The sequence below is a fragment of the Dama dama genome, chromosome 18 (assembly GCF_033118175.1).
Source record: "Dama dama isolate Ldn47 chromosome 18, ASM3311817v1, whole genome shotgun sequence".
In the NCBI taxonomy this organism is placed as follows: Eukaryota; Metazoa; Chordata; class Mammalia; order Artiodactyla; family Cervidae; genus Dama; species Dama dama.
In genome coordinates, this window is record NC_083698.1 from 98369456 (window position 1) to 98383840 (window position 14385).

At 43.1% G+C, this 14385-nt stretch overlaps 1 protein-coding gene across 1 annotated transcript in view; it reads left to right on the plus strand.

Annotated features, from left to right (window-relative positions):
* Positions 1–14385, plus strand: part of TBXAS1 (thromboxane A synthase 1) — a 161589-nt gene that overhangs the window by 38123 nt on the left and 109081 nt on the right. The window contains exons 2-3 of the mRNA XM_061165908.1: positions 153–246; positions 3576–3628. Of these exons, the coding sequence (XP_061021891.1) occupies positions 153–246; positions 3576–3628 (147 nt within the window). The remainder of the gene's footprint in view (positions 1–152; positions 247–3575; positions 3629–14385) is intronic.

A 14385-nucleotide genomic window follows, 5' to 3' on the forward strand; every position in this document is an offset into this window, starting at 1 on the left:
TAGGCCTCCACCTCGTCAGTCTTAAGATGTTGTCACTTGGAAACTTCTCCTACCCTTACATCTGAAGAGCTCAACAATTCTGATATCTGACAGGGCCAAAAGTGTGAATGTAAACCTGTGTCTCAGTTTTTAAAATGTGCTTTTCCCCTCAGGTACTCCACATCAGCATTTTCAAGACTAGAGAAGTTGGGCATCAGACATCCCAAGCCTTCTCCTTTTATTGGAAACTTAGCATTTTTTCGCCAGGTAAGGGTTGCCTTCCACTGTCTTCTGATATAAGATGCTCTGAGCCCAGAGCAGCTTTACCCACAAAGCATTGCTTCCACTCAGGTCACCCACACTCAGGGAGGTCTGTGTGTGAATTGCATCAGTGCTTATGTGATGAGAATGATCCATCACTGATCACTCATCAACACATATAGAGTCCTGGTATCCTGTCATTCATGTAAAAACCCATTTAATGAGTGTCTAAGTGTGCCAGGCCCTGGAATGTGGAAGAAAGTAAAAGTTGCCCATGCCCTAGTGCTAGTGTGGGTGGTAGACATGGCAATTGTGGTTTGTCCTTCAGAGGAGGGGGAGATCCGTCAGGGCTAGAGTCATCCTGGAGGACTTCCTGGAGGAGGGGGGTCTTCAGGAGTGATAGACACAAAGACAAGGAGACCCACACCAGGTGGGAGCAATGATGTGTGTGATGGCACCATATAAGAAACAGGGCACCGCTTGGGGAGCAGCCTGGACTAAAAAGCAGAGATTGGGGAGCACCAGGGAACACTGCTGTGAGAAAGAGAGAAGAGCAGGCTTCCCAGGTGGCGCTAGAGGTGAAGAACCCACCTGCCAATGCAGGAGATGTGAAAGATATGGGTTCAATCCCTGGGTTGGGAAGATCCCTGGAGAAGGGCACGGCAACCCACGTCAGTGCTCTTGCCTGGAGAATGCCATGGACAGAGGAGCCTGGTGGGCTACAGTCATGGGGTCGCAAAGAGTTGGACACAACTGAGCAACGAACACTTACTTAGATCACTGACAGTTCAGAAAGGCAAGTGAAAAGCTGTGCGTGTCCTACTGGTGAGTAGGAGGGGGACACCGAAGGGGAAGATTTCTCTGCGAGATTTAGATCAGGTCTGTAGAATCCAACTGCTGTTGAGGCCTCACTGTGAAGCGGTGAGGGCTTGGCCAGGGTGGAGATGAGAGCAAAAGAGAACTTTGGGGGCAAAATTAGTAACTCTCATGGCGAATTAGGTGAGGAGAAGTCAAGGCAGAATGAGTCAACTCGTCTTTAAGTTTGGAGCCAGACAACAGTGATAATGGCCAGGAGTCCAGGAAAATAAAAGGTCGGGAGGTCAGCTGGTTTAGGGAGGTGACTTTGATTTGTCAGAGTGACTCGAATGCCCTCTGGGCATTTGGAGATAAAGTCCTGGGACTTTATCTTAGCAGGTTATTTTTGTTTCTCACATTGGGTTTTCTCAGAAGCCAGATGATTTATTCTGCCAACTCCTGTGGGGGGTGCTGCCCCCAGACCCAACATTAGGAGCCTACAGATCCTACATGTGAAGCCACTAAGCCAAACAAAGGCAGGAAGGACTAAATTGGGGCCAATCCTGATAACACCCCTCTAAGATCTCTTTAGGCTTTCCCCACCCCTGCCCCCGGAAAGACTGGCCCTTGGCGTCAGATAGAAAATAACATACGCTATTTCTGTCCCTTTCCTTTCTCATCAGTTTCTCTTCTCTTCCTTTCTGTCCCTTTCTTGGTCCAACACCCCTTCCCACTGTTTATTGTTGTTTCTCTCTTTCCCACTGTTATTTTTTAGCACCTCCTTCTCTCCTCTCTAGCTCAGGGGTGGCCAGGCCACAACTTTCAGCCCACAAACAGCATCACAGTAAGGCTCCCCATCAGCTTCGTGAAGCAAGTGTGAAGACATTTCTTAGTGTCAAAACACAACAACAAACCAGATAGGAAATTAAAGCAAATCCATTTCACAAATTTCTATGGGGGAAATGATCAGTTGCATTCAGACTTGACTGAATTAATTCAGTATCAACATGTTGAGTTAAACCATATCCCTGTCGATGTGCCGAGAACAATGTGCCTGCCTTTGGCTAATTTCCACGTGTGCTCCTTTTTAGCTGCTCATTCTCGTGTGGGCAAACCCTGCCAAGTTCTTGCTAGAATATAGTCATTTCATTGGCTGTTTTTACAGTCATATGAGCTTTCCTTGGTATTAATATATGGCAAGCTTAGATGGAGGTGGAGCTATGGTTTTCCCAGTAGTCATGTAGGAATGGGAGAGTTGGACCATAAAGAAGACTAAGTGCTGAAGAATTGATGCTTTCAAACTGCGGTGGTAGAGAAAACTCTTGAGGGTCCCTTGGACAGCAAGGAGATCAAACCAGTCAATCCTAAAGGAAATCAACCCTGAATTTTCATTGGAAGGACTGATGCTGAAGCTCCAATACTTCGGCCACCTGATGCAAAGAGCCAACTCTTTGGAAAAGACCCTGATGCTGGGAAAGATTGAGGGCAGGAGGAGAAGGGGGCCACAGAGGATGAGATGTTTGGATGGCGTCACTGACTCAGTAGACAAGAGTTTGAGCAAACTCTGGGAGATAGCGAAGGACAGGGAAGCTTGGCCTGGTGCAGTCCATAGGATTGCAGAGTCAGATAAGACTGAGCAACTGAAGAGCAACTAGATGGTGGAGCTAGATTGAAAGAGCCTGGGATGGATTTTCATTAAGAACATCCACCTCTTCTACTTTCCCAACTCTCTACTCTCATCCACCCTTTATGTGTCTACTTGTCCACTCCATTCCAACAACACAAGTTTAGGGGTTTTCTCTCTTCCACTTCCATCCCAGTTGAAGCATGGTTTCATGTTTATTTCTTTCCTATAACACAATGGATCCAGCCGTTTTCAACCCTTTACCCTTACTATCCCCCTGTGTATATCCACACACAGACCCCATCTCAAAAACACGGTTCGTCAAGCATTTTCTGACCCTGCTCCATGCCGTGTATATCTCCTGGAACCCTCCTTTCCCACCCCAAAATGTGTCTCATATATAAAGTAGCTCTAAGGTTCTTATGCCTTGAATATGTTGATTTTAGTTAAAATTTAACTTGGATCATAATTCAGAGTTTGTGATAATTTGGGTGCACTCAGCAGACATTTATGCCTATAGTGGCTGTGAAAAGAGGCTCTGCCAAAAATAATAATAATATAAACCAAATTGCAGAGGGGAATGTTAGTATAGTTGAGAAAGCAAACAGTTTTCAAATATTTTAGCAGCAATTATACACAAATAGTATAAGTATAGATGATCTCATCTGTCCATTAAAACAGAGTTGACAGCGACTGTCTCTTGGCAATGTTATTTTTTCAAGCCACTAGTTTATTCTAATACTCCAAAGTACTGGAGTACTGAGAACTGAAACAGTTCTGAAAACAATACCACTTCAATGATTTTTTTATGGTTGATGTAATTGTGTTCTCATGATTGCAGACTTTTTTCTTGAAGAAGTTTGAATATTTGAAATTCTGTTTCATTTGATTTTTACTATAGTGCTATTTTCTGCAGGGTTTCTGGGAAAGCCACATGGAGCTCAGGAAGCAATATGGACCTCTGAGTGGGTAAGAAGAAAACTCCATTCTTCCCCCATGTATTTTGATTTGTGTGTGTTGAAGTGACATGGAAGGAATGATGAGAATGGGCATGCTGCCTGTGTTTATCACTTTTGAGGACCCACAAAGAGTATGCTCAGCTATACAGAAGGGGCTCCTAGAGAAGATCCCAGGGTGGCCCAGGCTACATGGTGCTAGCCTAAAGAACACCATTTCCCAGTCTTTAAAGCCCGACCAGCTGGGTCAGACGCTGGGTGCCTTGACCATCTCTGATCACTGTACCAAAGGTGTGTTCCAAGGGGGTAAGTGGCCCTCCACATCTCGGTCTAATTTGCCTTGACAACCCATGGCAAGTCTTTCCCCACGATCTTATGTAAACTGTTGTTGTTGTTGTTTAGTCACTCAGTCGTGTCCAACTCCTTTGGGACCCCATGGACTGTAGCCCACCAGGCTCCTCTGTCCATGGGATTTTCCAGGCAAGCATACTGGAATGGGTTGGCATTTCCTTCTCCAGGGAATCTTCCTGATCCAGGGGTCAAACTCACGTCTCCTGCATTAGCAGACAGATTCTTTACCACTGAGCTACCAGGGAAGCCCCTTATAAACCTTATTTGGGCCCATTTTATTCAACTCTATGGGTACAATATGCATCAGCCGTATGGCCATATCATCTGTTATCCAACACTGTACACATTTCAAAGTAACAGGGGGTGTTACTCATACTTACTGCAGGACAGCAGTGGAAACTAAGACTGGCCTCAGTAGACTGGGTTGCGTGGTCACCCTAATTCTCAGCCATGTAAAGTAATATAGGCCTTCCCTTTCTTTTTCCTGTATTTCCCCTTTTTTTAAAAAAAAATTCTTCATGTTTTCTTTTAATTGTGAGATATATAGGCCAAAGAGCATGTAACATGTAGAATTTAAAGAATATTAATAAAATGAACATATTCCTATCACCAAGCTTAAGAAATTGCATACCAGTATCCTGTGTAGATTTTTCTTTTATTTATTTTAATAGGAAGGTAATCACTTTACAGTGTTGTGTTGGTTTTTGCTGTACATCATTGCAAATCAGTCATAACTATATATACATTTGTTGCTGTTCAGTCACTAAGTTGTGTCTGACTCTGAGACCCCATGAACTGCAGCACGCCAAGCTTCCCTATCCTTCACTGTCTCCCAGAGCTTGCTCCATTGAGCCAGTGATACCATCCAACCATCTCATCCTCTGTCACCCCCATCTCCTATAGCCCCTATAGTTTCCCTTTTTATGCTTCAGAGTATGCTCCTTTAAAAAAAAAAAAATTCTGGCACCTGACAAACAAACCCATGGTCAGACCATTTACCCTCTTCAATATTTAATAGACTTGAATCATACTGATTCTCAGCCTATGTCCTTCTAGGCCGGAGTCCTAATCATTTTAGTCTGTTCTTGCACATCTTCTCCTCAGTTGCTGGATGATTTGGGGTAGCTTTTTTCCAGACTTTCAGGTCTCTGATAACTTTTCTAGGGGCAGCAAGGTTCTATGGTGTTCCTATTGTATATCCTAATGGGGTCCACTTGGTCTGTGAGCCCTTCTATCCATGGGGCATGTGATGCTTATTCTCTCAGTGATGATTTTCAAGAGGGATTGACATGTACTCTTTGTGGAAATGCCAGGAGACCCACAGTTTTGACCAAGTTCTTCTCATTTAGTTTGCTATGTAGCCCTGAAAATGTGGTACATGAAGATATTCTACTCGATGGTCTTGGATTAGTTTGTCATTTCTGGATAAGAAACGACTCTAAAATGCAGTGACTTAAGGAACAAGTTATAATTGATTGTGTGCCTAAGGGTTGGCTCTAGTTGGCTGATCTGAGCTCGCCTGTCTGGGAAGCTCAGCTGGGCTTCCTGGGGCTTCTGCAGGTTCAGCGGGGGCAACTGTGCCCCACCCTTTCTTCATTATCCTTGGAAAGGAAGGAGGGCCAGGGCAGGCTCGTCTTGGGAAGGAAAAGTATCGGGAGAGCAAGCCCAATGGTGCGAGAACATATTAAGTTTCTGCCAACATCCTACCAGCCAAACCAAGTTATATGCAGAAACCAAAAGTCTGGGAGAAAGCACACTCTGTGTGCAGTTAGGCCAAAGCAAGTTACTTGGCCAAGCCCGACACTGGTGGAGCAGGGAGATGTGTTCCTCTAAAAGAAGAGTGGGGAGATGGTGCATACTTTTAATAACAGGCAATTCCATCTCACTCTCTGTGATCCCTTTTAGCTTGGTCCCTTCCCACCCCTTGCCCCATTTTTTTTTAAGTGCATAGCTTCTTGCACTGAGTATAATAGGTACTGAGGAACTTATCTTTCCAACAGTCTCATTCTGCTGTGGATTGGCATTGACCTTGGAGACTGAAGTACATTTCCAAGACATAGCACTGACTCACGAGGACAGTGGTTTCCCCAGAACTAGAAAAAGGCCTCTCTAAGTCTGATTCTAGGAATCACTCCCTTGAAGTAGTTCTGTACAGATTTTCAGAGTAGAGCTCTTGAGTATTTTAAAACAATTTTAAAACCTCAGATGAAGAGTTTAAATGGCACTGTATTAGCTGGTGGATTGTGTGGTGGTGGTGATGGTGGTGTGTGTATGTGTGCATGAGACAGAGATAGAGACAGATTGCTTTCCTTGACGACAGGATGGCCAATCAACTTCCCACTCCCCCAACTTTAACACAATTTACCCTTTTCATTTCAAGAAAACTTGAATCATAGAGAACACTCTCAAATGAGGTTGCAGAGATAGAAATTGCAGTATGATCTTTGGTAAAAAGGAAAAAAAATGAAAGGTGATGGCATAATTTCTTCATACAAAGCTATCAACTTTCTCTGCTTTAGAAAAATTGATGAGCCTTAAAATGCTGACTTCTTTTTAAATGTGTCCACTGCCAAATTGAGAGGCACTGTAGTGGTGGGGTAAAGTCCTGTTTGAGCTCTGTAAAAAGTGAAAGTTGCTCAGTCGTGTCTGACTATTTGTGACCCCAAGGACTGTAGCCCTGACCCCCCCAGGCTCCTCTGTCCATGGGGATTCTCCAGGCAAGGATATTAGAGTGGTTTCCATGTCCTCCTCCAGGGGATCTTCTCAACTCAGGGATTGAACCCAGGTCTCCCATATTGCAAGTGGATTCTTTACCAACTGAGCCACCAGGGAAGCCCAAGAATACTGGAGTGAGTAGCCTGTCCCTTCTTCAGGGGATCTTTCCAATGCAGGCATCGAACCAGGGTCTCCTGCATTGCAGGTAGATTCTTTACCAACTGAGCCACTGGGAAAGCCTGTTTGAGTTCTGTAAACTGGGTGAGACTCAGTATGTTCACCCTTTCAGATGAAAGGGTTAAACTCGTCTGTATTTAAGGGCCTTTCTAGCCCTAAAAATTATTTTGTTACATTTTAAATTTGAACAAAATGGTTTCACTGATTGGGAATGGCAAGAATGGACCAAGTTCAATGAAAGACCTCCTTCTTTTGGGAAATGATTTGGTTTGAATTGTCTTAACTTTTGGATTCCTTCTGTCATTAGGAAATATTATTGATCCCAGATTGGTCCCGTTAACATTGAAATAATAGATTGATTCATCATTCGATGAGGGAATCCCCACGCTGTTGATGCCACATGGTGATGCATGACAGAGCATATATGTTGAAAGTGTGGGCAGACAGGATCTCTTTACTCTGTACCTGAACACCAAACATGATGAGTATTTATGCTTATTATCTGTGGTCATCATAGCAACTCAGTCAGAGTTTGGGTCCCCAAACTGGAAACCTGCCTCTTACCCTTTTCCCTTTCCTGTTATGAGGAAAGTTAATTGCTGGAGAAGCCTTCTGCCAAAAGGGGTTGAGAGCACCAATGTTTGTTACAATCACCACCACCACCACCACCACTGAGAATAAAATGACTTCATCAAGGGTCTAGTTTTGCAACTTGCTTTGCAAGATCCTGTGCAAATAAATCTAGGCACATTGTTGTGGTTTCTCTGAACTTGAATGTAAAACAGGAAGGCTGGCACACACACCTATACAACTGTCATGCACAACATAACATGACTGAATCTACTTAAACACACATGCACACACAGTAGCCTCTAGGAGTATGTTCCAAAACTCCCAGTGGATGCCTAAAACCACTGAACACTGTATATATCATGTTTTTCCTATACATATGTACCAAAGATTAGGCACAGCAACAATAATAAAAGAATCAACAACAATAATAATTAACTAGAACAATTATGGGCTTCCCTGACAGCTCAGTTGGTAAAGAATCTGCCTGCAATGCAGGTTCAATTCCTGGATCGGGAAGACCCCCTGGAGAAGGGATAGGTTACCCACTCCAGTATTCTTGGTCTTCCCTTGTGGCTCAACTGGTAAAGAACCCACCTGCAATGTGGGAGACCTGGGTTCGATCCCTGGGTTGGGAAGATCCCCTGGAGAAGGAAAAGGCTATCACTCCAGTATTTTGGCCTGGAAAATTCCATGGACTATACAGAGTCGGACACGACTGAGCGACTTTCACTCTCACTTTTCAGAACAATTATGAAAGTGTTAGTTGCTCAGTTGTATCTGACTCTTTGCGATCCTATGGACTGTAGCCCACACGCTTCTCTGTCCATGGGATCTCCCAGGCAAGGACACTGGAGTGGGTAGCTATTCCCTTCTCCAGGGGATCTTCCTGATCCAGGGATCAAACCTGGGTCTCCCGCATTACAGGCAGATTCTTTACCAACTGAGCCACCAGGGAAGCCCACTATAACAATATATTTAATAAAAGTTATGTGATTGTGGTCTCTTTCCCTCTCTTTCTTAGAATACCTTACTATACAAATTTAGTGCCTTTTCCATCTTAACTAAGCATTTATCATGCACTGTGGCCATAACTTTTATAGTTTGAGGTGCAACTGAAAAACTAGCAGAAATTTCTTTTTCCTTCTCCACACTTTCACATATAAATGATTTCCTCTTACTGTAGATCTTAGCAGCTGCTGAATATGAGTTTTTTTCTCTCCTTATTAAGTGGAGAACTTCCACATTTTCACTTAAAGGAAGTACTTTATTGCTTCTCTTCAGTGTATCCGAATCGCAATACAAGAACACTGTTCTTGTGTTTTGGGACTGTTATTAAGTAAAATAAGGGCTACTTGAACACAAGCATTGGGCTACCAGGACAGTCAGATGATCTGAAAACTGATTTGGCTACTAAGCAACCAATGGGAGGGCAGGATGTGCTGGACAAAGAGATGATTCACATCCTGGGTGGGATGGAACTTAAAGGTAGGAGATTTTATCACACAGAACATTCTAACACTTAACAATCTAACACTTATGAGTTGCTTATTTCCAGAATTTTCCACTTAATACTTTTGGACTACAGTTGACCACAGTTAACTGAAACCAGGTAAAACAAAACTGCAGATAAAGGGGGACTAATGTACCCTTGGCAACAAAATATGGAGAAAGAAAGGCTTTGTTGTTTTAGATAAGCTTTGATTAAAGATTACTGGTTATCTCCTTTAGTCTGAGATTGAACCCCAAGTTGGATCTATATTCCTCCCCAAACCCTAAAAGAATAGTATCAACATAATATGTTTGTGATTGGGCATGGCAGCCCACTCTAGTATTCTCTCTGGGAAAATCCCATGGACAGAGGACCCTGATGGGCTATGATGCATGGTGTCCCAAAAAGTTGGGTACAACAGAGGTGACTGAGCATGCATAAACAGGATAGAGATTATGTCCCCTTCAATTTGTGACAAATTTTGTAATCCAGTGGGTGACAAGGATTTATTGTGCCAATACCAGTAATTACTTCTACTTACACAGCGATCTAATTTCAGTTCATGTGCAACTCCTGAGGCTCCTGTTCAAAGGCCCCTTTCCCCATATCACCTCTCTTGTAAGCGATAGCTCTATTATGTTTTATTAATATAAAAAAGTATATATATATATATATATATATATATATATATATATACAGTTCCGATCAGAAAATCTTTTTGTATTGTTGAATTTAATCTACTTTAATAGTATCTACATTTTGTATCTTGCTCAGTAAGGCTTTCTTCACTAAGGATATATATTTTTTAACTTCCATTTTTTCCCCTAGTGTTTCTTTGTTTTATTAAAAAACTTAGATATTTGATCCATCAGAAATTCATTTGAGGGTAAGGGTGGAAGTAGGGTGGTGTTCCTTCTGGAAATGCATCCTTTCCCAATTGATTTAAAATGTCATTTTTAAAAATCATCTCTTGGTTCCTATATGTATTTCTGACTTCTCTGCTCCATCTTTCTGCCCAATCTCATGCCAGTGCCATACTGAATACCCTCCTTTGGTACAGTGCCTTCTTGTACCTAGTAGCACTAGAGTGTTCTAAGAACATCTTTGTAAGTATCATAATCTAAAACAGTCTATCTCCCAGGGAACCTTGGGTCTTTGCACTTAAAACAAATCAATCTAGCAAATAAAGAAAACCTTAGTTTGGACATAAAGAACCTGGCACTTAGACCCAAAGTTCAGGCCCAGGGGAGGTAGAGGTGTCTCATATGCCTCCAACCTGGACGTTCTTAGCACCATATTTTATTTAACTAGTGGCACTCATGAACTCATAGCACCTGGTCAACAGGGAGTGAGGAAGCTGAGAACTTTGGGATATATACAGAATGTGGTATCAGCTAAGAAAACAATAGGGTTGTTCAGATATTTTTTTAAGCTCAGCTTCCATCACGCCATCCATGAGGGGAGCGTGTTCTCTGGAAGTGACTAAGGTGTGAACACTTCTCTGTAAGTGCTCGTCACCATCATGGTTATGTACTATTTAGATGAAGTTGAAGAGCTGCATAGAGATGGTTTACTTCAAGGCAGTCAGCTGGCCCTGTCATCATCATGTGGGAGGTTTGCTGGCCTACTTCCAGAGGACCCAAAATCCTGGGAACGAAAGGGCTCCTAAGGACTCAACCTGGTGCATTCCTCTGCCACGGGACCAGTCTTTGTTTAGAGGACACCGAGACAGCTCAATATGCTGGACTTGAAAACAAGGGAGAGGATGAGTTAGAGTGGAAACTATTGCCAATTGGTTCAAGAAAATACAAATATTCAGACCCACACTGGGCAACAGATATAGGGAGATTGTTCTCATTTTTAAACTGGACTGAGCGCAATAAAATAGATGTGGAAGAATGGCAGAAATCTTAGGCAGGAATGGAGCCGCAGATGCAAAAGAGCCTCACAGACAATGTACAGGAGTCCAACTTAAATAAAGTTTCTGCTGCCAATATGGAGCACACACCTCAGAATGAGATTCACTTACTAAGTGACCTAAAAATGTGACTCTGTCTTAAGAGGAATTGATGTAAATGAAAACACAGTACCCTTGAAACTATGGAATTAAGTACAGAAATCCTAAATTATCTTCACATTTGCCCAGAAGGCCAGCCTGGGGGCAATATTTGGGTCCCCAAGCTTGGTAAAAGTTGAGCCTTTTATGAAAATGTTGAAAGCAAAGCTTAGAATTACTAGCTTCAAGTAATTTGAGTCTGAAACCAAAATTAATAGGAGACCTGATGGTCTCTATGCCACAATTATTGAGAATCATTCAATGAGTTAGCTATCAATACTCACTGGTCAACATAGATCAATCCTGATACTCTGCCTTTTAGAATACATGTTTAAGTGAGTGTTTATTAAAGTGATACTGTAGTTTAGGGGGCCACATGATTTCATAAAAGCAAATACCCTGATAAGATTGGCTGTTCTTTTCAGGAGGTCATTGAGAACAGGAAGAAAGCTGTCAGAAAGAACATATTTGACAGTTACCACCAATCCAAAGGAGCTTCCCAGGTGGCTCAGTGGTAAAGAATCCACCTACCAATGCAGGAGACGCAGGTTTGATCCCTGGATTGGGAAGATCCCCTGGAGGAGGAAATTGTAGCCCACTCCAGTATTCTTGCCAGGACAATCCCATGGACAGAGGAGCCTGGTGGGCTACAGTCCATGGGGTCGTATTGACCAAGCAACTGAGCACCCACGCACACACATCGATCTAAATGCCTAGCCCAATCGGGAGGATTATCGAAAGAACAACTGTTCTCAGACAAATGGGCGATTTAGACCAAGAAGAGAGAGATTTCTATTACAGCCCCATTTTTATCAAATGAAACTTTAATAGACTCTTCATCCCTGGCTGTCCCTCTCATGGCCTTTTGTGATCCCAAATGGTGAATTACTACAGAACTTTCTTCTTCTGTGCAATTTAAGACTTTCCCTCTTCCTAAAAGTCATCCAAAGACCCTTCTGAAATTTACCCACTCTCCTGGACCTCTGACCTCCTCTTTCACCCCTTATTTCACACCGCTTTCTTGCCCTCCCCCCATCTTCATTCTATGACAACCTATAGGTGACAGTTGCTGTGCATTTTAGCGACTACTGATGTCCAAGTCTTTGTGACCCACACTTCTAAACATCAACAGCCTATCCTAATTCCTCTTGTTCGGCTAGAGAAACATCAAATAGAGCATGCCAACTTACAATAGAAAACTGAGGTTCACATTTCACCTCCAACTCTCTTTCTATTACTACCTGTTGGCTTCAAGGATTTGGGTCAGTAGCTTCCCCTCTCGGAGTCTCAGTTTTCTCAGGCACAAAATCAGGGGGTTGGGACAAGATCAGGGACTTTGACCCTTTGTTTAATTATGAGCCTCAGTAAATAATATATTTTACATTATGATCCAGTACACACATATACCTGAAATCAAAGTTTTACTAAATATCTTTTACTATGCAAGATCTGCTTTGATCCAGTCTATTCTCCTCTTCTATTCTACTCTATTCCATGAAAAAACAAAACAAATGCAATCTGATCACGACCCACGAAATTGGTTTCATCGTCACTGGTGAGTCAAGATAAGCAATTTGAAGAGCAAAGGGCCAGATGATAACTGCAGTCCTTTCCAGTTCAAAACTAGGTGACTGCAAACCGGATGACCCAGTTCCAACCGTCTACATTAGAAACATTTTATTAGACGCTGGTTTTATCTTGCCCCGGTATGGTTTAAGATTCTGAGAAATCTCTGACCAAAGAGATTTTGTCAGCTGAAGTAGAATCAAAGATGAGACACTATTTCTCCAGGGATGGGGCTCCTGAACAATGAGGGCCTGAGCAGAGCTCTGGCTGCCCAATAGCTTTTCCTTCTTTAAAATCTGAAGTTAATTAATTAAAATTAATTCTCAGAATTAACCCCGAATATTTCAAGCTAAAAAGCTTACCAAAATATATATAATTTGTCTATATACAATTAGTTGACAATGTAAAACATCTCTCCATAAGATTTCTGCTCATCCCCTGGGGTGTCTGGGCATGGACACCCAACCAGGCTGTGTGCGCTGAGAGAGTGGGTTCCCGCCAATGAGCAAAGCAGAACCTTTAAAGGGGAAGAAGCTGACAGCTCCATTCTAGGAATCACTGGACAGTCCAGGAGAAAACTGCCCACTGAGAAGGTGCTGGCTGGTCAGTAGCCAGGAGTCCAGTAAAGTAGAAATCAAAAAAGCCCATTAGTGGCCATTAGGGCCTAACTCGGGGGTGTTTGGGGCTTCCCAGGTGCTTCAGTGTAAAGAAACCACCTACCAATGCAGGAGATGCAGGTTTGATCCCTAGGTTGGGAAGATCCCCTGGAGGAGGAAATGGCAACCCTCTCCAGTATTCTTGCCTGGAGAATCTCATGGACAGAGGAGCCTGGCGGGCTACAGTCTATGGGGTCACAAAAGATTTGGACACGACTGAGTGACTAAAAACAAAATAGAAAAAAAGGGGATGTTCTTGGCCCTGAGAAGAGAGTCTGGCAGGAGCCCAAGCAGGGCCTCACGGGGAGGGGCCCAGGGAATAAATCTTGTGCAGATTCTCAGTCCTGAGACTGAGAGCACGATGTGAGGCTTGGGACTCAGCAACCAGACTCAACCCCTGTGACCAGCTGGGAACAAAAGGTCCATCCTGGCTGGGACAGAGTGAGGCCGAGGAGGCTGGCCATCACTTCACCTCTGGGGGCAGCCGGACTGCGGGTGGGAGATGAACATCCCTCTGGGAAGTCAGCCATGGACCTTCAGTTTGATGTGTTTCCCAAAATCCACCAATACACCAGGTCCAAGGTGGAAGGGGGCTTTTGCTCCATTGGTGACAATCAAACACGGCATCAGTAACTTCTTTATCCCCCACAAATGACAGCCCTGCAAAGATGCGTTCCCAAACAATAGAACATCTTCAAATGAAAATCACATAAGAGCTGTTTCCAGCTAATATTTTTGAATAATAAATCCCATATTTAATTGTATTGTACCTGCAACAAATCCAAGTTTTTCAACCCCAAATGCAAAATAGAGTTATGTAACATAGTCATGAATCACTGTGGCATTTGCCAAAACATTCTCCCATCTGGAAGCAGGTCCAGAGAACACATGGCATGAGGCATGTATCTTCTGTCAACAACTCTTTTGCACAGATAATTCCCCAAACGGCACACACTTACCCCATTCTCATGGCTGTTAACCCTAATTAACTGAGAATGCAAATAGCTTCCCTATTCTATTCAAAGAGAAGAATGACAAACCATCTTCGATTTCATAATTTAAAAAACATCTTTGCTAAATTCAAGTTCAGTCACTTGGTCATGTCCGACTCTTTGCAACCCATGGACTGCAGCACGCCAGTCTTCCCTGTCCATCACCAACTACCAGAGCTTACTCAAACTCATGTC